General features: G+C 52.6%; 2 protein-coding genes across 5 annotated transcripts in view; one reads left to right on the forward strand and one right to left on the reverse strand.

Annotated features, from left to right (window-relative positions):
• Positions 1-6618, forward strand: part of RASAL2 (RAS protein activator like 2) — a 389310-nt gene extending 382692 nt beyond the window's left edge. For all 4 annotated transcript variants that reach the window (XM_075527831.1, XM_075527837.1, XM_075527842.1 and 1 more), the window contains one exon: positions 1154-6618. In XM_075527831.1, the coding sequence (XP_075383946.1) occupies positions 1154-1296 (143 nt within the window). In that variant the 3' untranslated portion in view covers positions 1297-6618. The remainder of the gene's footprint in view (positions 1-1153) is intronic.
• Positions 6619-8146: 1528 nt separating this feature from the next.
• On the reverse strand, positions 8147-23959 carry CLEC20A (C-type lectin domain containing 20A). Its single transcript, XM_075541290.1, has 7 exons — positions 23920-23959; positions 20832-21194; positions 19720-19785; positions 16515-16892; positions 15426-15521; positions 9571-9653; positions 8147-8281 (listed from the first exon to the last, which is right to left on the reverse strand). Exons 1-7 carry the CDS (start codon positions 23957-23959, stop codon positions 8147-8149), a joined length of 1161 nt encoding a protein of 386 aa, XP_075397405.1.
• Between the last annotated feature and the right edge of the window lie 1876 nt (positions 23960-25835).

Genomic DNA, 25835 nt, shown 5'->3' on the forward strand with positions numbered 1-25835 from the left:
GTATGCACCCCTCTGTCCGCCTGCCCCCATACCAGTGCTGTGCAATGACCCCAGGTAGCCACTACCACAATAGCAACCAGCCCTCGGCCACAACTGCTAACGCCCAATGAACTTGTCCCAGGAAACCCAGCATCGCCCAAGGAGAGAACAGCCCTCTGGATTTGGGCTTGTTCCTGGGGCGCTTCCCCTTATCATTGCATTGGCCCAGGTAAAAACTGTCTTTTTCAGAGTTAGCTGGTTCCTGAAAAGCATAGACTTCACATGGGGCAGGTCTGCCAAGATCTGGCTAGCTCAGAGTAGAGTGGCTCTCTGATGTTCAACAGTCCCACTGCCCTCTGAACTGCGGTTTGCCCTTCTCTTCTGCCTCCACCGCCATCTTTGATCCAAAGTAATATAGTCCAAACGAAAACAAAGGTGTATTTTTGGTTTTGGTTTTTTGGTTTGTTTGTTTTTTCCAGAGATTCCAAAGCAAAATACAAACAATCTCCTTATGGGTAGCCGCCCTGGCGTGAGTGTCTCTGAGCTGGAATGGGCCTAGGAGCCATGTGTTCTGTGTGTCTCATGTGTCATGTTTATGGCGTCCCCTCCAGCCTCTTCCCGCTCCCACACTCAAGTCACTCCCCAGGCTGAGCTTTTGGCTGCTTTCCCTCTTGCTGATGCATCCTCACTTTGTCGGTGATATAAACTGCCACCATGTATGGTTTTAATTTTGAGCACAATGTGAACTCTCGCCCAGCTGTGCCTGATGCGCCATCGTTGGCTCTCGGAGCCCATAGATCACATGCACTTCCACCTCTGTGAAATGAAACCTCTGGTGCTTCTTTCTTCGCCTTCCGATTCCTTGTTTCCATGTTGAGCAAAAAGCACTCCCTGCTGTGCAAGGCAGCTCGACACCTCGCTGCTCTGCCCATAATAGCGCTGCCTGTGGAAAGGAAATGAGAGGAGATGCATGGAGACCCCTTGGGCCCAAGGGGAGCTCCCACTGACTGACTAATGTGCAGAAAGAGGCAGAGACGTTCCATTTGTCGGGGAGCATCGTGTGTACTGCTGTCCAATACAAAGCATTGGTGCAATGATTTCGAAAAGCAAGGTGTGTCGTGATGCAAGGTTGCTACATGCCGTCTAAATAAAGCCCCCGGTTGGTGTGTTGTAGGAAAAACGGATCGTGTCCCTGGATTCAGCCAACACCAGATTGATGAGCGCGCTGACGCAAGTGAAGGAGCGGTACAGCATGCGGGTCCGCAACGGCATCTCCCCCACCAGCCCCACCAAGCTTTCCATCACGGAGAATGGTGAATTCAAAAACAGCAGCTGCTGACCGCACTCAGAGAGCAGACAGGCTGCGGAAGGAGACGAAGGAAGTGCGGCCGAGCTCCTTCCCACCCTCCCCCAGCCCCTCCAGTTTTCAGAGTGCTGCGAAGGCAGAAGGACCAGAATGATGGAAGAAAGGATCCTGGTCTTTCAAGGCATAAGGCTGAGACTCCAGGGTCGACACTTGCCCTCCACGTCTCTTTGTACATAAGGGAACTTAGTTCTGGGCCATGTACAGAAAATGCCACTGTAATATACCAGAAGGAAGCTAATAATGTAGATTACCTTTTTAATTATTGCTATTTTTATTATTGTTTTCCTCTTGTTGAAAGCACTACAGTTTTTAGAGGAGGAAACGGAGGTGTGAATGAGGCTAGAGACCGAGGGTCTGACTGACAGAAGCACACAGTGCAGTAGGACGTCGTCAGAGTGAACTTTCAGGGATTCATCTGCCCGTTTCAAAACCCCGCTCCAGCCCATGTCCATACAGAAAACAGGCCAAGATCCAACAAAACTGTAGATACAAAGACCAAGATCCAAACAAAACCATCATTTACCCCACTGGTCAAGCAAGACTCGTTCTGGTCAGGTGGCTCATCTGATTTGGGGGTTCACGTTCAGAGGACACAGCTCAGAGCTGTTACATCCAAACGGGGCTTCAGGAGTGAGTTCTGCTGCGCTCCTGACAATGTTTAGTCCCATCTGTCTATGGCAGGTGGACCTCCGTTTTAGATAGAGGGCTTTTTAAAAACCCCAGTTATAATAAAGAGTGTTGGATTTTCCTCTTTAGAGTTTACAAAACTATTAGTATCTGTGTCTCTACTTACCACCTTCATTCACCTTCATACATATACTGCCCTTCCCTCTCTGCTGGTGGGCGCATCCTCTACAACAGGGTTTACTTTCCCCTGGAGAGGTTTTTTCACCTACAGGGGGCTTCACAGAGTTTGTAGAGAAATCAAATGAAAAGATACTGCAATTTTCCCACAAACTTTTCAAGACCCTTGAATATGGTACCCATAAGCCATCCGAAAACCACCCCTTCCTCACAGAAAAGGGCTAACTTCACCGATAGCAGGACTCTGAATATGCCCTAATTCCAAAAAGAATTTTCCTACTTGCAAATTATACTTTAAGTTCGGGGTAAATATTGTATCCTTTATACTAGCAAATCCGTAGTCGGGGTAATTCTAATCTAGGACTTCAACTTTGAAATTGCTTCATTTGCCTCTTACTTTCTCAGTAAAATGTGGAAAGAGATCCAGATGTGAAGCAGCACTCTCATAAGAGTGAGGACGACTCTGATGAAAAGGGAGCCTGGGAGTGTGAGGATGGACGGCACCTGCCTGCACTACTCCCAGCAGGCTGCTGAAGGCCAGGTTCCTAGTGCGCCTGACTGTAATGAGCCGTGTCAACCTCATCATCAGACTTCATTGTGGGATGTTGTGTTATTGGAAAGAAAAAGTCGCCAAGACTGACGTAGTCCCTTTTTCCTAGAGGTGTGTGACGTGTCATCATGAATGCAGCCCTGATTATCAGAAGTATGGAATGTTACATGTTAAACTGACATATTCTCTATAAATATATATACATATATATCCCCACATATGTACATATAACTGCACAAATGGGAACAGTCCATGCCTTCTCTGTCAGATATGAAATGTTCAAAAAGGATTTTGAATCCCTTTAAGCAAGGTCTAAGCAGCTGTTTCTATTTTGAGAAAGCAGCAGTGCTTCTCATTGAGTTAATGGCGTTTGTTTTAAGTTTGAAAATGTAAGGAAATACAAAAGGAAAGGGGCAAGAGGAAGAGACCTAAGAGTCCCGTGTGCGTGAAGTGACACAGGTCGGCCTGTCTACATCACAGACGCTGCTAGGGAACAGTTTGTGTCTCTTTCTCGTGAAGCCCACACTGGCCCCCATGCCCTCCTTCTTTCTCCGGGGCCCGGGCTTGTGCCCCGCTCTCCTGAGCGCCTCCCTCATGTGGAGCTCTGTAGTGACTCTTGCATTTGAGTACCCACACCATGCCTCCTCCTCTGCCCCCCAGAGTCTTTTAAAAACCTTTCCTTCCTAACAACATCTGTTTGTTCCAGACAGTAATCTTAAAGGGGACTTACCACGCTTAACTGCTCCGCAGACCTCACGGCCAGGTGTTCTCTGGACGCTTGCTAGTTAGCTGTTTTACCAGTTAGTGCCCTGCCCAAGATGAGGACACAGTGTGTTCAAAGCCACGTCGTTCACAGGGAAACGGGTTAGCAGTGATGAAGCATTGCCCTTTGTTGGGGGTTAGGGAGACACAGCATCAGCTTTTCTCGCTGGCAGAGCGTCCCATCTCTGGCCACGTTTAATTTCTCCTGGGTCAAAGAGCTTCTTTTCAGTGGCCGAGAGAATGTAACGTGAGCGGTTTCTTGCATGGAGGTTTGGGGGCTCCGAGTGTTGGCGATGGATTGCAGAAGACTGAAAAGATGACCTGTATGGGGGCTAAGGGGAACAAAAAAGTCAGATGTGTTCTTGATGGTTCGATATCTCTTGGCTGGAGCCCCAAGCAGGGCGATCAGCGTTGGAAGGTTATCTTGAATGAAAAGAGTAGGGAGCAGGGCTTGGGAACGGAAGAGCAGAGTTGTTGCCAGGTGTTAAGTTTCGGGTTGTGATTTGAGCCTCTCCGAGTCATTTTCTGTTTCTTTAGTGAATACTGCAGTCTGTAGAACCTATATAGGAGAACGCAGCAACATTGGATATTGAATTTTTATGGAGGTATTCCTTCAGCTCGAATAGGTACATAACTTCAGGTTGAAGAGAAACAAGGGGGCTAAGATAACAGAGTCTTTCACTCCTTGATGCGGGGCAGGAAAGAGCAGGGTGAGTGGGATTCAGGATTTGGGTGACGTGCTCCCACAGCATTTGCCTGACTGACCACCAGACTTGTCCATTACACAAATGTTGGTAGATTTCAAAAAGAGTTGCATGCTCCCCTGTCATGTCACGAGCAATAGGTTTCCTGGGCCTAAAAGCAGAAGAGAATTTGTCAGGTCATTGTATTGCCTGAGTCTTTGCAATAAAAAGCCACAACAGCGGGGAGGTGATAACCAAGTAAGGACAGTGGACGCTGGGACACTGGCTTTGTCCCAGGCACTAGGACCAGTGGGCTCTTGGGGTGAGGTGAGCACACTGCTACAGCGTTGTGCTTTTCCATGTGATCGTGAGCCAGTCAGAATTCCCGTGCTGAGGGGTTCTGAGCTCCCCTTTCCTCTGATGGTGCTAGGCTGTGCTGCTGAGGGTGAAAGGACACAATGGCTCCTGTCTTGACCCCTTTCTATAACCAGTAACCCTCTGCCCTCAGGCACGTGTGCAGATCTCTGGAGTTCTTACAGGCCCGAGCTTTCCCTCTGTCCTCAGAGACTGGCAAGGGTGGGATCAGTTCTTTGAAAGCCTCAGAGCAAGACAACTGCCATCAAATGAGCCTGCACTGGTGGTTTGCCTTCCTCTTAAAATGAGCTGTCCTTCAATCTGGAGCTCCTTAGCAAGCTGGCTATGGGACTGAGCTGGAGGAAGGCCCAGGGTTACCTGAAACCCAACGTTCCGCCACACAGTACTCCTGGCTCCGGACCCAAGACTCTGCAGCAGCCTCCGTCCCTGGTCTCAGCCACGCCCTGGACGATGTTCTACATGGTCTTTACGTTGTGGAAAGCCAGAAGGCAGTCTTCTCCACTCCCTGCCCTGTTTAAATAGCATAGTGAGATCCTCTGGCTGAGAATTTGGGATACTGTGTTCCCGGTGGGTCTTTTTCCCTATCAGGTTATCAGTTGAAGGACTTAATATAACTAGTTTTGTTTTGTTTTGTAAGACAGGAAATGTTGGAGTGTTGAATTTTTAAATAGCCTCTTTTCATGTTTGAATGATTGTTGTTAGTCTAGAGACATCCTCTTGTTGTCCTGATCCAGTTTTGAAGGAAGGACAAGAGTGATGAAATTTGCATGAGGGAGAATAAATATCTCATGAGCAGTGAAAGTACCTGAGGAAGATGCGTGAACCAAAAAGGGACTAATGCCTGTCCACAGCCCAGTGGCTCCAGGGAAGCAAAGGAGGAGGCACGGCCCTCGCCGGCGCTTCCAAACCGGATAGCTGTGCCCATAGGCAGCTGTGCATCTGCATGGGTGCACATGCACACACACTTCCCAGGCCTGCCCCATCTGAAGGTTAATCCATCCCACAGTAGGGATTCCCAGTTTTGTGTATAAAGCTTATAACATTCGTTCTTTCCTCCTGAAATGTATAATATGTGTTATATGCATATATAAGTTCAATTCACTTGAAATTGAACTTGTTTGACATTGTCCCAAGTAACCTAAATATTGTTATTGGTGTCATGGGGAGTCATGGAAAGAAATGGTGGCATTACTGATGAATAGGACCCAGAAAGAACTTACTTTGATTACTGATCTGTTTACCCTCAGCTGTTGGCTCAGCCAACCCAACAAGACTTGGGAAGTTCAAGGAACAGGCAGGCAGCGGTTTATAACCCACACTCATTTCAACATGTACTCTTACTTCCTACTCGGTTCTTAGTTTTCATTGAAATACCATCATGTTTCTCTAGGGAATTCTTTCAGCGTGGGCTTTTAAAATCAGATATATCTGTTGTTCTAGAAAGTTCTCCATAGAACCTCATTTTCCGTGGTCTCCATCAACTGTGTGTGGGTGCAGCTGTTTATGTATACATCTCACATGTCATTTCAAATCTCCCTAGGGAAAAATTTTTAATTCCTCAGTCACTGAAAGGTCAAGTAGTAGTTGACTCAAACCACCACTCTGCAGAAAAGTATAAGTTAGTAAAGGCTACATCTTGACTGGTGCGTAGACATTTCTTAGACTGTAATGAACTCAAGCAGACAACAGCACATTCACCCAAATCACACCTGTGAGGAATTTACCTTCTAAAATCGGAGTTTTTTTCCCCCTCCCTCATCTCCAGGGCCTTAATAAGAGTGTGTCCCTACACACGACTATTTTACAATAATAGCTCTAAATAATTTATTTTTTATTTCAAGAAAGAAATACACCTTAGAAAAACAAAACTCAAGATTTTATTTTATTTTTAAAGCCATATTTTTGTGCTGGTAGCACTTAGATTGTTCCATATGTGAGCCCCATATCTGCATTTCATTACCTGGGTTTGTTCTAAAGAAGATTTATTTTTGTTCTGTGAATAATTTTTGACAGTTCTTGTACATGTACAGATATAGATATGTTTGAGGTCTTTTATTGATATTCCTACAAAAAATACAAATAAACTTTAACTTTAAACATTTCAGAGTAAACTTGGTGCTATATGCAAAGATTACCTCATTTCTCACATGCCTCTGAGTCTCTACCACTCTTAGAGGAAAAGTAAGAAAATACATGTAGAAACGACATTCTGAAGGCATAGTTTAGCATTAGGAACAGCGTGCCTTACCATGAGCGTACAGGTAAAAAGTACTGAAAACAAGACATCTAACTAGCGTCCACACATCTTGTGTTTGCTTAGGCCAGCGGTTCTCAATCTGTGGGTCATGAACCCTTTGAGGGGTCGAACAGCCCTTTCACAGGGGTCTTAGGACCTGAGACACCGCTCCTCTATCCATTTCCAGGTGGGTCTGCCCACAAGCAGATAGGCCCACATACGAGTACCCAGCGTGAAGACTGTTACCCACGCTACACCGTGCTTCAGGACAAAATTTGTCAGTAGAAATAAATATTTCACAATATATAATTACATATTTTTGTGATCACTGCTTTATGGGCAATTTGTAAACAATGAAAATACATCCTGCATATCAGATATTTACATGATGATTCATAACAGTAGCAAAATTAGTTATGAAGTAGCAATGAAAATAATGTTCTGGTTGGGGATCGCCACAACGTGAGGAACTGTATGAAAGGGTTGCAACATGTGGAAGGTTGAGAACCACTGGCTTAGACCCTTCCAGAGTGCCTCATCTTGGAGAGCTTTTAATCTTTTTAGCACATCTTTACACAGATGATGCCTGTTACACAGTGTGTGTTTTCCAAGCCACAGCCCCTCTGCCTTGTTAGTTACACGAATGATTTGTGTGCAAAAAGCCAGAGTGCAGCCTGTGGCTGATGAAAAAAGTTTCTCCCAGTTCATTGGGAAAGTATGGCCCCGCAGAGCACACTGTGCCCTCCTGTCTTCCTTAATGCCCACGTCAGCATTGCTGCCCGCCCATGGTTTGGCTGTGTTTTGGGGGTTGGTTCAAGGTGTTCATGGTTTGGCTCAGGGTTTATTTTGTTCTTGTCTTATCCTCAAGGTTAAAGACCTCATCTTCTGCTATCCTGTTTTCATTCTAGAAAATTAATGAGTGAAGGTTTCACATAGAGTTTTCCCTTGTGCTGGTTTTAGATGTGAAATTTAGCCATTAGACTTTTTAGCACATCTGGAGTTTGAATCATTAGTTGGGAATAGGTATAGATATAAAATTCCATAGTTCAATCACATCAAGCAGCATTGTACAATTGCTGCCACTATCAGTTTCCAAAAATTCTTTTTCTTTCTGGACTCCTTGACATCGTCTACCTTTTACCCCACCCCACCCCACCCCAAAAAATCATTTTATCTACCTACAGCAGTCCCTATAGGTTCATCAATCCTGGGTTTCATATACAGACAGACACTTCAAGAGGGTGACCCCCGAAGGTTTAACACTCTGAGATACACCCCAATATGAACAAACAAAACAAAAATACAGAAAATGCTGAAAACCAGATTTGGTTCAGTTTGCATCAGGTTTATTTTTAATTATTTTCTAGTAGAAATCCCCAAACAAAAATCCCTCAACCCCCAGGGAAGGCTGTGTGGGAAGGAAACTCAAAATCAGCAGACATGTGCACTCTGCTGTTCACTTCGAAGCTGACCCATGTCAGTCTGAAGTCCTCGTGACCTAGCTGGAGCTTTAAGACTTCTTGGATCTGAAACATCAACAAAAAAATAAGAGAAAGAAAGAATCTCCCCATTCTGAGTCCAATTTAAAAGAGGAAATAAGTGTCTGTGGCCTGAAGCTTCAGTAAGAACATCCCCCCAAAATGCTGAAGGACCCAGCCAGACCAAACACAGGACACGGCCTGAAGAAAGCAAAAAATTGAGAACGTGTAATTTCTGCTGGCCTCGCCCCAACTCCAGACCGAGGGGAAAATCTTTCATCCATTTGCTGCATTGCTTAGGAGACCCCTGCACTGGGCGCCATTAACCAGGGGGCATTGTAGCATTTCCATGCGCCCTTGCAGTCTTTGCCCTCAACTCAAGATCTTTCAGGTGCAGAACTGCATCATTTGCACCTGCTCTCCGCTTCATGGTAAAACGCACTGAAAGCTCCCCCAACTCCAGTCCCCAAGAGACGCATGTACACCCAGTCCCAGTCATTCTAGAAGCACGGGTTTGTACAGTTTTAGACTAAAGTACGTCTGAGTGGTGTCTGTGCCAGTGTGTCAAGCTATCGGACTCCCACCGGGCTGCTTCCTTGTCGAAACACTGATGGGGCGAGGTGACCTACAGGAGGGCACTGCAGCTCTGACACCTGTCCTGCACCCCCAGACTTTGTTCAGAAGTCAGCTCCAAGGGTTTTGCCACAGTGCTTAGAACTTCTTCCTCCCACAATCTCTCATCCCACATCACTTTAAAAGAGGGGGTGAGGTGAGTGGCAGGAATAAATGTATATTCAGAAACAACAATCATGTTGATAATGGTAATAATATTTATTGAGCACATAGTATGGAATCTTTCATTAAATCTTAGCACCAGCCATATGAGTTCCAAACCCCCAAGCTGAATTCCAATTCAGAGGGACACTACAGGACAAAGTAGAACTGCCCCTGAGGGTCTGCAGGGAGTCAACCTTTACAGAAAGACTGTCACATCTTTCTCCCACAGAGCAGCTAGGGGTTCTGAACTGCCAACCCTGAAGTTAGCAGCCGAGTACTTAGACACCATTATTTCTGAGGAAATGGAGGCTCAGACCAAAGTTCACAGTAGCTAACAAGTGCAAGAGACCAAGACCCGAACACAGGTCCTCTGACTGCTCTCGACGAAGAAGCCCTCCAGAAAAGTGTGGGTGGGAGGAAGAAAAGGTGGTAGAAGTAGGGGGCAAAGCAAGCTGCATTCCCAGTGCTTCTCTCCATTGCTTTGCATGGTCAGCAATGTCAGTATGTATGGCTTTGACAAGTCATCCAAGATTAAAATGAGAACTGAGCAGAAGTCTCACCTCACTCAAAAATCGTTCTTTCATATCATCTGGGTCCATGAGAGCTGAGATGGTAAAATCTGCTTTCAAGATTCCAAAGTGCCCTGAAATAGAACATGCTACTGGTTTCGAGGGGGGATTAACTTACTGTCATTTGCAAACAAGTTCTTGGCAGTGAGGAGCAGCGGTCACAGCCCATGGATGCTGCCTACTCACAGGACTCCAGAGGGGAAGGAAGCAACTGCTGAGCAGCTGAACCCCAGCTAGGGCTGACACACCGGGCCTGAAACGAGTCCCGGTCTTGTACTCCCTCCCTCGGCCTGATCACCCTTTAGGCAATGAGTTAAGTGGATAAAGCAGGTGCTCAGCACCAAGCTGAAAATGCTTCTCCCAGGGCTTACGTTTGCAGGATCTCGTAAGGGGCGGTGAATAATCGGGCCCACAGACAAGCCCAGATGCAGGCAGTGTAGCTTTTGTGATGACCCTTTTGTCGATGAGAAATCTGGGATTTGGAAGTGAGGGCACCTGCCCTCGCCTCCCAGTCTCTACTCACTTAGCTGGAGATGGACTCCACTTTGTCAGTCCCATCCCTGTGCCCTTTAAAAAAAAGCCGCCCGGGCCCCGCACTAGGACAGTGTGCAGGCTCGCAGTGTAAACAACAGGAACGTGGACTTACTGCCCTCACGTCCATATCCACTCAGTGACCCTATAGGACCGTTTAGAACTGCCCCTGTGAGTTCCCGAGACTGACTGCCAGAGTAGAAAGCCTCATCTTTCCCCCTGAGAAGCAGCTGGTGGTTTCAAACTGCTGGCCTTGCAGTTAGTAGCCCAAGAGGCAACCACTCTGCCACCAAGGCTTCTAAACAAAAGTAATTACCTGATTCTGGTGCTGCCGTTGCTTCTTCAGCCTTTAGGCCCGTGTGTGAACTCAGATGGGCCTGCGGAAAAGCAGCCGTGGAGAGATCGACGCCACGCCCCACAGTGGTCACAGCTGCAAGGGGGGAAGAAGTTACTTCAGGTACAGCCAGAGCCCAGCACCCTGATCTGGGTGCCCAGCCTGAACTCAGAGACAAGCACTGCTCTGTCTACACAACCCAGTCTTGACTGCCTCCTGTGGGTTCCTGTGCCCAGCCCTTGGATTTCTACCCCCCTCCCCCATCTAGACAAAGTGTCCCGATGTCAAGATGGGAGGGGTTGGGGCAATATTTTGAGATCAGTTTGTGTATCAAGTTTCTCCTTGCATTGCCCCCACACCCTCCCAGAGACCCGGTACTCAATGTCGTCAGCCAGCTTCATAGGACCTGCACCATGGCACCCAGGGACCACAGAGATCTCTACCATCGGGTAGCTCCCCAGACTTCAGGAGTCCACAGCCGGGCTCAGCCTCCTCCCCGTCTGACTGTCCACCAAGCTCTCCTCTCCAGCCAGCAGCCCAGGGCAGCCTCTGCTGACCCCTCACACCCTGCCTGCTTCCATGTCCAATCGGGCCTCAAAGCCCTGTCAGTGCCTGCCTGGCATGCCCTGCCCTCCCCTCCCCTGATCCCCCAACACTTTCCCAAATACCCATACTGCTTTTGCTTCAAAGCCAAAGTATCCCTTGCCTCGACCCAGGGACAACCACTGCTTAGCAGTTTGTAGTCCAATATTCTTCTCACAGTTAATTTTTTTAATGAAAACACACAAAGATGGACCTTAATCTCTTTAAAGGCTGCATCGTATTTCACTGAGTGCACCCAAACTGGCCCAACTGACTTGACGAACAGAAGATTGCTGCCAGCGGTTCCCTGTAATCAAGCTTCAGCAGCAGCCCACCCCCGCCTGGGGCACCCTATCTGTCACCAACTTAGACCCGTCCATCTTAGGGGTGGAACTCCACTGCTCCTGAAAGGAGTGCCCGCTGCCAGGAAGGAAGCAGCAGCAGCTTGTGCTCACAGCCGGTGGATCTGAGATGGTGGAGCTGCCCCCGCCGTGGCATCGTCACTCTCAGCGCCTTGCAGCCGTCGCTAGTTTCCATCTAGTTCTATATCCATGCATCTTGGCTTTCATGGACATTTCTGTGATTCAGTGAGCAAAGCTCACTCTCCCTCGGGAGCTACCCCAAAGTCAACTCCCTCAGGCCCCCTCTCACGCCACTGACCCTCAGCCACTCTTGGCTCCCTCGTCCAGCCTCTGCCATCTCCCACAAACATGCTCCCCCTGCCTCGCCTCGCCTCGCCTCTCCCCACACAATGTGAGACCCATTGCCTTCATGGGATCAATGAGCGTGCGGAACAAACGCAGAAGAGGAGGGAACACCCACATTCTGGGTGCGCTGGCTGTGCTGCTCAGGACGGTGCCGTAGGACCGCACGTGTCATGTAGAAGCAGGCCTTTTCTCTTCGCCATCGTAATGCATGCCCGGGCCCATTGCAGGAGAACCTCCTCCTCTCTGGATGCTCCAGATCGGAGCACTTTGCTCACTGGCTAAAGACTGGCCACGGACCGGATCACGACCTTTACTATCTCCCCCGCCCCCTTCTCTCCCTAGTCCACGGGCTGCTTGTCATTCTCAAACAAAAAGCCACTCACTGCCACCAAGTGGCTGCCAGATCATAGCAACCCTATATTGTAAGAGGGGGGTGGAACTGCCGAGACTAGCTCTGTACAGGAGTAAAACACTTCATCTTCCTCCCATGGAGCCACTGGTGGTTTCAAACTAGCAACTTTGTGAATTGCAGCCCAACTCTTATGGACTATGCCACCAGGGCTCCCAGTCTCAAATGGACCATACACTTTACCTCTCATTCCTTCTGTCAAAGGACCCTTCTATGCTGCCAATGAAATGTCCATCACCTCTTGTCCAATGAGCACCCGTCAGGCCGAGTGAGCATGTCAGCTGGCCCACACGCTCGGGGCAGCCCTGAGCGCCCTGCCTAGGGGCTCCTGTGACCACCCTCCTGTGAGACGGAGTTCTCACACACTCCAGCGCCTTGCTCAGGAGAGAGGTGCAGGCCAGGACCCTGAAATTAAAGCACTCATCTCAACAGCCTTTCCGCTTCCAGAGCTTGCGACCCAGTGATGCCTCGTTGTGACCCTGCCTCAATGGGTATAGTGAATGCAGCAGAGTGAGGCCAGCCTGGGAGGGAGAGGAGGAAGGATTACAATGGTCTTAACTGCCGCTTATTGAGGACCTACCAGGTGCCAAGCACAAGAGACGTGCCTCATGAAGATGGCCTTTTCTTCATTTTAAAGAGTAAAGAGGGCATGAGAGCCATTAGGTAATTGCCTTAGGCCACACAGACTAGCACGCCAGTCTCCTGGCTGCCAGGCTTCCCCTCCAGCTGGCCCTCCCCCTGCACTACTGCATGGGTGTGAGGAGTGCCTCTGTCTATACAGGAGCTGCTCAGTCACTGACCCCCTCACACCCTTCGCCCTCACTCCCCAGCTGTGGGTTGAGCTAGGCATGGCAACCCAGACTCTCTCCCCAAGTGGGGGCTCATGTGCTAGGATGGGCAGGCATGGGGTCTCAGCTACGTGGGCAGGCACCTGGCTCCAGGGGTGCGGGCTGGCTCCGGGCTGTGGCCACCCTTTGGGCAGTGGTTCTTTTGGACACAGCTGGGTTCCCAAGCCCTGAAGACTCCGAGGTGCTCTCTCCTCTTCCTGTGTAGCTCTCTGGAGCCTTGGAGGTGCAGGGTGGTGGGCTGGATGTGTGGGCAGAGTTGAGCCAGGCTCCAGCTACAGCTTCCCTACTGGCCACAGGCCTGTGCTGGGTAACAGGACCCTCTGGGAACGGGGACGTGGCTGCAGGACTCGAAGCATAGGCCAGGGGAGATCTGGACACTTTCTGGAGGACAGCGAGACTGCCAGTGGGCACGGGACCCGTGGGGCTCGGTGCTGGGGTCATCGGGGTGACAATGAAGGAAGACGTCTGGGTGGTGATCCGCTGGGTCCTGTCCCCTTCCTTGGGAGCCTCTGTGGTCCCCAGGAACTGGAGAGCCTTGGAGCCCGTGCTTGCCTCTAAAGCAGAAGAGAAGGCTGTCGCAGCAGCTGCTGCACCCAGACTGCTCCCCACGATCTCCAAGACCTAGCCCCCAGGGGTGCTCCCCACGGTCTCCAAGACCCTGACCCCAGGACTGCTCCCCATGATCTCCCAGACCCTGACCCCAGGACTGCCCCCACGGTCTCCCAGATCCTGACCCCAGAACTGCTCCCCATAATCTCCCAGACCCTGACCCCAGGACTGCTCCCCATGATCTCCCAGACCCTGCCCCCAGGACTGCCCCCATGGTCTCCAAGACCTGACCCCATGACTGCTCCCCACGGTCTCCCATACCCTGACCCCAGGACTGACCCCAGGACTGCTCCCCACAGTCTCCAAGACCCTGACTGATGCTGAGCCCTGACTGATGCTGAGCAGCTAGGTGCCCGCAGGATACTCAAGGAGGAAAGGGAAGGCAGGGCACACATTAACTTGACTATGCTGCCCATTGCAGATGTGGGTGAGCAGGCTGGCCGCCTGTACCAGCCTGGGCAGCAGGGTCGCAAGTGGGCTGGGTAGCCAGATGGGTACCAGGTGGGACCTTTGATGGGAGACAAAACAGACTCCCACTCAATTTCTGAACCAAAGACCAGGACCCTCGCGCTCTGCGCTCGCTCCACCTATAGCACCTTCCATAGTCCACTTCCCTGACCCCCCCCCCACCCCACCCCACCTCTACTGTGTAAGCTAACTCACACTCATCCTTCACAACGGGGGCACCATCACCTCTCCCAGAAACCCCTCCTGAGGAGGGCCACAGGGGCTTGGGTATCCGTGTGTCCCCACCACGTGATTGTGCAATGGGTCTGTGCACTCCTCAGGGCAGGCCCTGCCATTTCTCTGTGTGTCCTGCGTCCCTAGGCAATGGCGGTGAACACTGAACACATAGGATTAGTAAAGTTCTGCGGCCTTGAACAAGTCCCCTGTCCCCTTTGTCCTCAATAATGCTTTTGTCTGGCATCTGTAAGGAGGTCAGGAGGGATGTGGCTTTGCACTCAATTGTCCTAGTTAGCTTCACAGCCCCTGGGACCCATGTACAATGAGGGGATAGAGTGAAGAGGTTTGGGGAACTTTGTATGCCATGGGGGTGCTGGCCCAGGCAGAGACTGTGTGTGGTCTGAGGGAAGGAGCAGAACAGAGAGCCTCAGGCAGCTAGAGTCAGGCTTCAAACCCTGAGAAGATCTTTCTGGAGGGTAGACCTGTCCAGAGCTCCACTCTGCCTTCCTTTGATGGCAGTGGTGAGCTCAGAGACCTGGCTGAAGATCTGTCCCCCAGAGGCGAGCTCTCTCTCTCTCTCTCTCTCTCTCTCTCTCTCTCTCTCTCTCTCTCTCTCTCTCTCTCTCTCTCTCTCTCTCTCTCTCTCTCTCTTTCTCTTTCTCTCCTCTCACCTGTCAGACTTCCTGGCCTTGCCTACCACCCCCGCAAAGCCTCAGGTTCAGAATCCAATCCAGGGATAATGGCACCTGAATCCCACTGTCCAAACCCAGCTACCCAGTGTGCGAACAGGTGGGGACTCCATTCCTGGCCCCTCCATCAGCGCTGGCTGCTGGCCACCTACGCCACTTCTCAGGCTTGGAGATCCTGAGGTCCAGCTAAGAACAAGCTAAAAGTACCCATCCCCCAAACAGAAGAAAAACCAAACAGCCCACTGCCCCTGGTGGCGGTGATGCCCCATCTGGACCCTCCAGGACAGAGTGGACCTGCTCCTTCATGATCCCAAGACCAACGGTCCTCATGGGAGCAGACGCCCCCTCTGTCTCCCAAGGAGTGGCTGGTGGGTTTGAACCGTAGAACTTGCAGTTATCAGACCAATGCTTCCTCCTCCAAGGCCCTAGAACTAACTCCCTCCCAGCACCCACAGGGAGCAGAGAACAGCCACCAGTACTTGGCCTGGGAGTCGTCCTGCTGGCAGCCTGTGCAGAAGTATTCGGCCTGGGAGTCGTCCTGCTGGCAGCCTGTGCAGAAGGGACCTGAGAGAGCAGGGGGATTTCTGCTGACTCCCGGTGTCCGATGGAGGGATCTGCAGGAAAAGGCGAAAGCCAGCATGAGGGCAGCTCCCCGAAGCAGGGCTCAGGTTCCCGAGGAATGGCCCCTCATCCTCGCAGCAGCTCCAGAAGAGAGAGGACCAACTAGTTTGCCGTTTCACAGATAAGGGTCTTGATGTGAACAGGTCCCAAACACAAAGAGAACCAGACAAGTCCACAGAGGCGCCAGTCGGTAGGGGGAAGATGGAGGGGGCGGCTGGTGCGCATGGAGTGTCCCAAGCGGGCATGAAAGTGCCCCAAATTAAACGTGACAGCTGCACGACTCTGTGACTGCACTAAACGTGGACCCCGACCAGCTTACTGCATATATGTGATGGACATGACAGCACAGTAAGAACTAAGGACCAGGGGAGGGAGGAAGGGAGGGAGGGGGAAAAGACATCCTATTGCCAAGAAGACCCATCACCCCCCACCCCCATTTCCCCAGTGCGCCTGCCCCTCGCACGCATCTCAGATCAGTGGGTCGCTAACTGCGCCAGGCTCGCCCCTAGGGCCTTCCCTTCCATTCTCGTGCTCAGAGGCCAGCTGGACTGATCTGAAAGCCCAGGCTCCAGAACTACTGAGAACTATTTGCTAACTGCTCTTTAGAAGGGCCACCAAAAACAGGAAGACCCCCAGGAGACAATTGACACAGTGCCAGTTGAGAGGGTGGGGTTTCACTCTGTTGTCATCATGGGCAGCAACATGGTAGACCCACCCCCCTCCATGGGGACCTGGCTGGGGCCCATTCCATTCTCTACAGATCCCCCAGAATGACAGTAGCACAGCTCCCCCACCCCACCCCGTTTATAGTTCAAGGGTCCCAGGAGAGGCATCAGAGAGACTGGGCCCTGTGAAACCATTTCCCATCCTGCTCTAGCCTTGGTGGACAAGGGCCAGCCGGCAGGGCTGTCACTCACTCACCGTAGAAGCAGATGAAGGGCTGCAGGGAAGTGCAGACGAGTGAGTAAACCTTGGGGGGATAGTCAGCGTAGGTGCGGAGGCCTGCACACAGGCCTGTCTGGAACAGCTCCAGCCCTGGCACCTCCAGCCAGGCCGGGATGCTGCTCCCCAAGCCGCTGGACCAGCTCATGGACCTGGAGGCCGCGTTGTAGTAGAGGCCAATCCAGGCCTCGGTGGAGCTGGTGATGGACTTCAGGGCCTTCTTATCTGCCTCGCCAACCACACTCTGCAGGTCCGCCAGGTCCGTGTGATGTCTGCGGCAGTAGAGCAGGGCCGAGGACCATGTCGCTACTTGCTTAAACAGCATGAAGGTCTGCTGACCAATCTGGACTCCTCCAGCTGGGGGCCAAAACCACGGGGACCACAGGCCTGAGGTCCTGAGTCCCTGACAGCCCAGGCCTTACAGGCTCCAGGGTCATAGTTCTGCCTAACCTTCAGTGTTTAATAATAATAATCATTAATAATAACACCACTTTTGTATCAATTCTGACTCAGGAGGAACCTCCCAGGGCAAGGTGGCCCGGCCCTGAGGCTCTTACTAGGGGCTGGGGGTTTGATCCGTTGACCTCAAGGTTAGCAGCCAATGCCTGACCACTACACCCCTGGGGTGTTAGGTTTGAGGAAAGCCAGCATGCCCTGGGGCAGGTTGGGTGCCCATCGGCTGATGGATGAGCTGGCATCTGAGCAGCATCAGGAAAGCCCCAGGGGGTGGGGTGGGGGCATCAGGGCAGTGGGGACGGTTATAGCACACAGGTCCGCATTGAAGGAGTGTGCATGTAAAGAAGAGATGAGTGCCGTGTGTGCCGACCACAAACACTTACAAAAATAAGGGGTAGTACAGATAGTGGGCACACTGGACAGCGGCCTGGAAGATTGAGTCTGCCCAGAGACTCCACCAAAGAAAAGGCTACGTGTGAACAAGCACCCTCGAAGCAGCTCCACGGGGCACAGGGTTTCGCTGCCATGCACACGGTCCTTAGGAAGTGACTGGATGGGACTTTTTTTTAATTTGGTAGAGGAGCTCATTCTGATTTGAAGTCAGTTTCATTTTGGGGTTCCCAGGGCTGTCCTTGGCAGAGGGCTGAGTTAGAATAGAGGTCAGAGGAAGTGGGGGAAATTCCTAGGCTCAGACATGAGGAGGACCAGGGAACCGAGGGAAGCCTACGGACTAAGGAACCATGTGAGCATGGATCCCCACAACCGTGAGACCAGAAGAACTAGACAGTGCCCAGCTCCTACCCCAGCTGCTCTGAAAGGGACCTCACTAGAAGGCCCTGGGTAGAGTGGGAGGACAGGGTGGAACAAAACTCAAGTTGATAAAATGGACCAGGTTTACTGATTTGATGAAGACTGGTGGAATCCCCCGAGACCAGGACCCTTAGTCTCCCTTCAGGTCTGGAACGGAACTCATGTCCGGCCTTCATTTTCAGCCGAACAACAGGCGGGTCTATAAGGGGCACCATAGCACTAGTGAGGTGGGCACACCTTAGAAGAATCAGCCATCCAAGACCAAAAGGGCAGCATTTACCCAAGGACCGCCTTCAGAAGGGTTGAGAAAGAAGGAAGAGCAGGGAGAACTGCAGGGTTACAATGAATAGGATGTTTCTGAAGAGTTGGATGCTCTGTGTATCTTCCGATTCACAATAAAATGTTAAGGAAGGAGGAGAAGGAAGCCGGGGCTGGGGGGCACACTTGATTGAGCAGGAGGCAGAGCAGGCCCTCCCTAAACGCCTGTGCCGTCCGGACCACAAGTGGGGCTCAGACAGCCGCATGCTCCCATGGCCTCTGCCTCTAGGCTCTGTTCTAGGCTGGCCCGGCCTCAGCTGCTCCATCGCAGCCACACACCTAATTTTACACCATGGAAGTTTGAAAAAACACTGTTCACAGCCTGTGGCCATGACCTGAGCTACTGATTCCAGAGACCCAGCTAAAATAAACACCCCTATTTATAGAAGTAGGAGTCAAATCCTCACATACAAATCACCTCCAAAAAGGTGTCTGTTCACCTGAGCCCCTCCAGATTTGTCTAGTAAACCACAAACCAAACTACCTACTGTGTGCTGGTTCTGAGTCATAGCAACTCTATAGGACAGGAGAGAACTTCCCCTGAGGGCTTCCAAGACTGTCATTGTTTATGGGAATAGAAAGCCTCCTCTTTCTCCCTCGGTGGGGCTGGTGGCTTTGAACTGCTAACTTTAGAGTTAGCAGTCCAATATGTAACCACTATGCCTCCCAAGGCTCCTAGACTCACCTAGTACTTCCTCCACTAAACCTGATTGAAGGAGCTCTGGTGACACGGTCAGGGAAACATTGGACTGCTCACCACAAGGTCAGTGGTTCAAACCCACCAGCCTCTCCTTTGGGGCCAGGTGAAGCTTTCTAGTCCCTCAAAGATTGACAGCCTTGGAAGACCTGTGGAGCGGTTCTACTCTGTCCTATAGGGTTGCCAGGAGTCAGACCGACTCAGTGTCAATGGGAAAGCCATTGTCAAACAAACAAGCTACCCCTCATTAGCCTTTCACAAGCACCTGGCTTGTTCAAGCCAGCCTTGAGCTGTGCCTGGGGCAGACGCCATCTTCCTGAATCCTCAGGGTCATCCAGAAAAGTTACTCTATGAGCCTCATGTTAGGGATGAGGCTGAGGGAGGCTGTGAGGCTGACCCAGGTGAGGCCACAGTCAGTGGACGCTGGCCTGCCGGGGAAGCCTGGATGGACAGTGTCCCTCCAAGCCTGCAGAACACGCCCTCAACAGCATAGATGGACGCGAGTCACTGCCCATAAAAGATATGTTCTTGGAGCTTGTACCAGATGTGGAGCTTGTTTTGTTTTGTTTTTAGGGAGGGGCTTAGTTCCAAGGCACTAGCTTCCCATGGGTTGAGAGCAAATTTCCTCACACCAGATGGACACGTGGAACCCTTTCCCCCAGGTCTCTCTGACGGGGCACCAGGAACACAGGGACACAGCCAAGACTGTGAGACCTTGAGCAGGCACATCCCCTTCTGGACCCACCTGCCTCACAGAGGTGTTGGTCCCCTCCCTGGGCTTCGGCTGGGGGCAGTGGGGCCCGAGACCCCTCAGGACAAGCAGTAAGGCAGAAGGTGGGGAAGCGAAGGGGCCCTGTGCAGGGATTCCCGGGCAGTGTGAGAGGCAAATGGAACGCTGTGTACCTGGCTTGGAGGTGGTCGTCAGGCTGAGTGAGGGCTCTGGGAAGGCGCGGTGGCCCACGGCGGGGTCTGCAAGACAGGGACAGGACCGCACATCACACCCGGCTAAGGTCCAGACCTTCTGCTGCGGCCAGAGCTACCAAGGCATGGCTGGAAAGGCCCTACCCCCAGGGAATGACATCCGTTCAGCAGCCAACGCAGCACCTGTCTGGATAGATGAGCCTGCCAGGCACTGCTTAGTCCTCGGTGCTAACCACAGGCTGGTGGTTCGAGCCCACCAGCGACAGGAGGAAGATATGGCCATTGGCTTCATAAGCACTGACAGCCTGGGAAACCCTAGGGGCAGTTCCACTGTGTCCTTTGGGGTCACTAAGAGTTAGAATAGACTCGAAGACAATGGGTTTGGGATTTTTTTTTTAATGGAGGACAGAGGGTGTTGGGCTAAAACCTTGACCAATGGGAGAAAAGCAGAAACTGGAACCTCATACCAGACATGTGCCATCTAGTCCAGAGCTGCCGCCTACCCCCCAAATCCCTGCTGCCACCCCACCCCTGTGATCCCAGCACCTTCACGCCACCACTGCCTGGGCAGAGAGGGCAGCCAGCGGGCAAGGAGCTGACTGCCACCCCTGGCTGCTTCCCCCCGCCCCACCCCCTACCTCCTCAGAGACATGTTGTGCTTTAGGTGGGGTGGGAAAGAGCACACTAGGTCCCCTTTATGCCCTCTTTCCTCAGATCCTAAATTGCCAGAAAGGGGCCATCGAGGACCCTTTACCCTGATTTACCGCTTACTCTGACGGGGTTCTAGGGGATGTACTGGGGCTGGCAGAGGAGGAAGGTACAACCACAGACAGCAGTGGTGAAGCAAAGGTCAGTTACCGCCCCGAGTGGCATACATGGTTTGTACTCAGCAGGCGACCCCAAGGTTGGCGGTTCAAACCCACAGCAGTGCTGCAGACATAAAGGCCAGGCAATCTACGTAAGTCCATCGAATGACGGCCAAGGAAGGCCCAGGCAGTCATTCGATTCCCTGACAACGCAAAGACCGGGGCTTTCTCTGCCCTTCCCGCTGCAACCCCCCCCCCCGCCCCCCGCATACGGCTGGACTCACTCACCGTAGTAGCAGAGGAAGGGCTTCTGCTCCGTGCAGGAGGCGGCCCCTAAGTAAGGGGGGTAGGAGAAGATGGTGGCACAGAGGCCCTCCGAGAAGGCAGGCAGCTCCATCCACTGCAGGACACTGAAGGGGGAGCCACTGGACCAGCTCAGGCCATTCGTGCGCGCATTGAAGAAGAGGCCGATCCAGGCCTCGGTGAGGCCCAGAGAGGAGGAGATGGACATCAGGGCACCCACGCTGTCCATGCTCTGCAGGTCACCCAGGTCGGTGTAGACCTGCCGGCAGAAGCGCAGAGCTTCCTCCCAGCTCCGTGCCTTCTCCACCCGAGTGAAGGTCTTGTTGCTGTTGCTAAAGAGCTGCAGGGCTGGGGCGAAGAGTTGCAATGACCAGGTGGCCTGACCCTAGTCCCCAAGCAGCTCCCACAGTTTGCTCCTCTGGCCTCTCTTCTGCCCTCTCAGCTCCCCACCCCTTCCCCTGTGGCTTCCTGTCTGCCCCAACCAAGCGAAACACAAGGATGCACTCAGCCGGAGCCCAGGGTGCCCCGGGTCTCCTAGAGACCCCCCTACAGGAGCGATCACTCACAGTGACCATCTGACAAGTAGGGACACTGAGCCACAAAGATGCATGGCTTGGTCAAGTCCATCTAGTGGAAAGGGTAGGACCAAGGTCCCTGGAGCTGGGTTTTAAAATTTGGGGTGCATGTTAAAATCACCTGGAGCACTTTTTAAATATAGCTCTACCCAGGCCCATGCTAAGGTGAAAGAGCGGGATCTCTGTGGGGAAGAACCAGTGAGGATGTTTGAAACACCCCCCAACCTCCACCAGGGAAAGGGTCTTTTGCTTTCTGCCTCAGGTCTAGGAAATTGGGGAAGAGAGATCAAGTCTCATTCATCATGATCATCCAGTGCTGGGACAATACCAAGCCTATCAGAAGGGGTCTCAGGTTGCTGAGTGAATGAATGAATGAGTGCATGATGGAAGAAAGTCATGAATGAGTGACTCAAGACTTTTCCCAGGAGCCAACACCAAGCCCAAGACTCAATGTCCAGCTCCTGCCTCATCAGTGACCCCATGTCACTGATGTCACTGACATGGGGTCACTGATGAGGAAGTGATCAGAAGTTACCAGGCCCTGCCCAGCTCCTGTCTGTGAGGGCTGCAGAGGGAAAGAAAGAGCTATTGGGATGGCGTAGTATGCAGTGGGTTAAGCACTGGGGGGCGGTTCAAACCTACCAGCTACTCCGTGGGCGAGAGATGAGGCTGTCTGCCCATGTCAGGAACTGCAGCCTCAGAAACTGCATGGGGCAGTTCCAGTCAGTCCTTGGGCTGCTGAGTCCTAGTGGGGCGCTAGCTCTAAGAGTGAACAGACAGCTCGGGGGCCCGAGAGCCGTGCGGAGTGAGAAGGGTGTGCACAGTGGCGGGGGGTTAGGGGTGGCGGGTGAAGGGCTGGCCAGGCACTCGTCAGAGCGTCAGACGCCTCGCCATCATACTCACCAGGCTCAAAGATGCTGCCTGCTGTCACAAACCCCAGGAGGATGGCTGTGCAGCAGAGAAGGACAGAAAGCACTCGCTGTTGCTCACCGGTTCCCTAGGATCACTCTGTGTTCTGCTCCGATTTTCTTCTACTTGGTGACTGGCTGTGACCCACGCAATTGCTTTTCTGATCTGTGGCCCAGTCTCCGGCTGGAAGAGCTCTGTTCCTGCGGCCCTGGCATTGAGCACCATCTCTACGCCAGTGGTTCTCAGAGCCATCCTGAGCTCCGTGTCTCTATGTGGGACATGCCGCCGAGCCACCAGCCACCTCCTCCTCTGAGCTCTCTGAGCAGCTCATGTGCCACCCCAGGAGGCTGGTCTTCCCTGGCCTACCCCACGCCTCGTCTCACTCTCGGCAGCCAATGCCACATCGAGGCCTGTTGCTTCCCCATCAGCAGCCACCTTGAAACTGCCCTTTTCTCCCCAAGCCTACTGCCCACTGCTCCAAGTCAAGTCTGGATGGACAACAGGGGCTGGCAGGCCACTCGGCTTCTGTTCTGGGTTAGCTTAATACCTGTCCTACCCCATGGCCAGCAGGAGCTTTCCAGAGCATTCCTCACGCCCTCATTCCCACAGGTGCCAATGCACTTAGAATCCCCATCCCTGACCAGAGCCCTGAGGCCCTGCTTCCCCCAAGAGAACCCTGGGCAGTAAGACCCTCCCTCACTCAATTCTTTGCTCAGTTTCAGGCTCTGCTCACATCTTACTTATCAGAACTCCCTGGCCTTCATTGACCCAAAGAACCCTGCACAGGGCAGCACCTGTCACCCGGCCCACCTCCCGGTGTCTTTGATTACTTCCTTCATTTCGACACCGCCATACAGCACGTATGACATTCTGAGTGTCTTCTTACCAGCCGCCTCTAACCCATAGCTAGAATGCAGGGACCTCTGAAAAGCCTGGCACTGTTTCTACCAGGTGCAGTGCATTGTCGCTGTTAGCAGCCATTCAGTCCCCATCCAGCTCTCGGGGACCCAGAGGCAGACCAGCAGGCCTTTCCTCGGGGCTCCCCTTCTTCTGGAGGATAACCCTCCACTAACATATGTGTGTTGGTGGCGGCACAGGAGGGACGAGGGTCAAGAATCAGACCTGCTTCCTGCATGGAAGGTGGGCATCCTACCGCTGAGCCAAGGTGAGTATATCATTCACTCAAAACTCACTGACATCAAGTCCATGCTGCTCCCAGTGAGCCTATAGGACAGCCTAGAACTGCGCCTGTGAGTGGCCGAGACTGCAGTTAGCAGCCCAACGCTTTAACCCACTCGCCACCAGGGTTCCCAGAGTACTAGAACAAGTCGTGGTTGATTAAATGAAGCCACGAAGGAGTGAAATGACTCTGCAGAGCAGTCAGCCTGGTGCTTGACCCTGGGTGCTTGATCTGTAGGACAGGGCGAGCCCGGCGCTAAGGGCTGGAAACAGGGATGCGCCCAACTTCTCTCACCGCTCTCACACCGTCCCCCACCACCTTCCTATCCCCTTCAACCTCAACATCTGGGAACCTTGAGCAAGAACCATGAGCTAGGGGTGCCCTTGCCCACGTGGCCCGCCGGCCTCACCTGCTGTGGGGAGCGAGCGCAGCAGCGCCAGGGCAGGCATGGCGCAGGTGAGGTGCCAGCTGGGCTCAGTCTCCCGCAGGGCAGAGGCAGCTCAGGGTGTGTCTTCCTTGCGCCCCAGCTCTTGTTTCCTACCCACACAGGCCCATTTCACTAAGCAAATACACTCGTCCCGGGCTTCGGTGCAGACGATTGAAACGGAAGAAAACAAGCGCCCCGGCTTCAGACCTGCTTCGTGGAGCGGATTTGCATGTTGAGCACCTTGGTTTGCGTGGAGCAGGGCTGTCGGCGTCGCTTTTCCATCCGCTGTGCTCCCTGTGTGCCTCTGCACCACGTGCCGATCATTCTCACAAACCTCCGGCTTGCCGTCGCGCCATTGCACATTGAAGAGACCGTGTCGGCGGGAACATGCATGTGGCTCTCTTGGTCACAATTCTCCTTTTATTGCTGTGGTATGGGACCGGCCCCACCATATCCCCCAGGTGTGCCTGTCCAGGGACCACAACCTTGAAGAGTTCACAAGGCAAGGGCAGGGAGGACGACATCTTAGGGCTTGGTGTGGCGGCTAGGGAGAAGGAAGGGGGCACAGGGAAGGAGCAGAGGCAGGGCCAGCTGAGACTGGGTCCTCAGAGGGCACAGGAGCAAGGGAGGGAGTGGCTGGAGGGGAAAAGGTAGGCTAGGCTGTGCCATATTACCCCTTGTGGCTGTTACTGTCACAGTCATCTATCAACTTGTGAAGGGTGGAGTCAATCAGGTTGCATTTGGCTGTGCGAAATAATAGCTCCCTGGAGACCACACACACACACACTCTCTCTCTGTGATTGACATTTCTGTTGACAAGCCACGTGGAGTTACACTGATGGAGCCAGAGCCCTAGAGCTGGAAGAGCCATGTGAAGCCTCACGCCAGCGCTGAGATGCTTCCACAGCCATCGGATCCACAAGACTTTCCACCCACTGGCCTGTGGTCTTGCTACATTCGGAGTCATTGCATGTCTTGCGTTAGTCTGAAGAGGAATTTATAGACTGATGTCACACATAGTGCTACTATTAAACTTACGGACTTGATCTGGTCTGGGCTGGGATGTTTTCTTAATATACAATTACTCTTTGATATAAAACTCTCTTTTACATATATATGCGTGTCTCTGGATTTGTTTCTCTAGTCTACCCAGACTAAGCCCCGCCCTGCCCCACCCCAGCCCCGCCCCCAGCACCACCAGGACCGCAGCCCGCAGAAATGCTAGCCTTACATCCATTGCACAGAGGAGAACGCTGCCGCTCCCAGAGCAGGAATAAGGACGTCACGGGACAGCAGGACACGCAGCAGGTCACTGAAAGGCACATGGTAGGCAGAGGATGGACCCCGCAGCCCTGCTTTAGGCTGCCCGGGCCGCCCCAGGCTGCGAGGCTGCACACAGACTAAAGGCCTTTTTCTCTGAGAACCAGAAGTCCCAGCAGGTCAGCCTCCCTTTGTCCCCTCACATCCTGTTTATGCCTAGAACCCCTCTGTCCCCCTAAGAGCTAAGGGCTCAGCTGTCGGAAACCAAAGCCAAAAGGGGCTCCTTTTTCTTACCCCCACCCCACTGCATGCTCTCCCCTGAGGCTCTCAGCACAGGGCTCTCAGCAGTTCCCCTGCTTCAATGAACAGATGGGAGGGGCTGTGACTGGCTTGGAAATAATGTCCTGGCACAGTCCCCTCCTGTGCAGGACTGACCTCAGCTGTCCTCTCCTCAGAGACAGAGGCCTCTGTGCTTCTGCAGGCCACTCTCTGGGGGTGCGGGGGAGCTGACAATCTCAGCTCAGAAAGCGCCACCCCTGCAGGGGCCCTGACAGCCCAGCAGCCACCCAGTCCCTGCCCAGCAAGGGCGGAGAGGCAAGGACAGCAGCTTTCACAGGGCAGCACCCAGCACCCTGGGA

The sequence above is a fragment of the Tenrec ecaudatus genome, chromosome 1, assembly GCF_050624435.1.
Source record: "Tenrec ecaudatus isolate mTenEca1 chromosome 1, mTenEca1.hap1, whole genome shotgun sequence".
In the NCBI taxonomy this organism is placed as follows: domain Eukaryota; kingdom Metazoa; phylum Chordata; class Mammalia; order Afrosoricida; family Tenrecidae; genus Tenrec; species Tenrec ecaudatus.

What these genes read in the sequence shown, in the direction of transcription:
- CLEC20A (XM_075541290.1), bottom strand. Translation starts at nt 23,959, where the DNA reads ATGCCTGCCCTGGCGCTGCTGCGCTCGCTCCCCACAGCAG. An exon ending in GCGCTCGCTCCCCACAGCAG is followed by an intron (nt 21,195 to 23,919) that starts GTGAGGCCGGCG and finishes TCTTCGCCCCAG; the next exon opens with CCCTGCAGCTCTTTAGCAAC. An exon ending in GCCCTTCCTCTGCTACTACG is followed by an intron (nt 19,786 to 20,831) that starts GTGAGTGAGTCC and finishes CCTGTCTTGCAG; the next exon opens with ACCCCGCCGTGGGCCACCGC.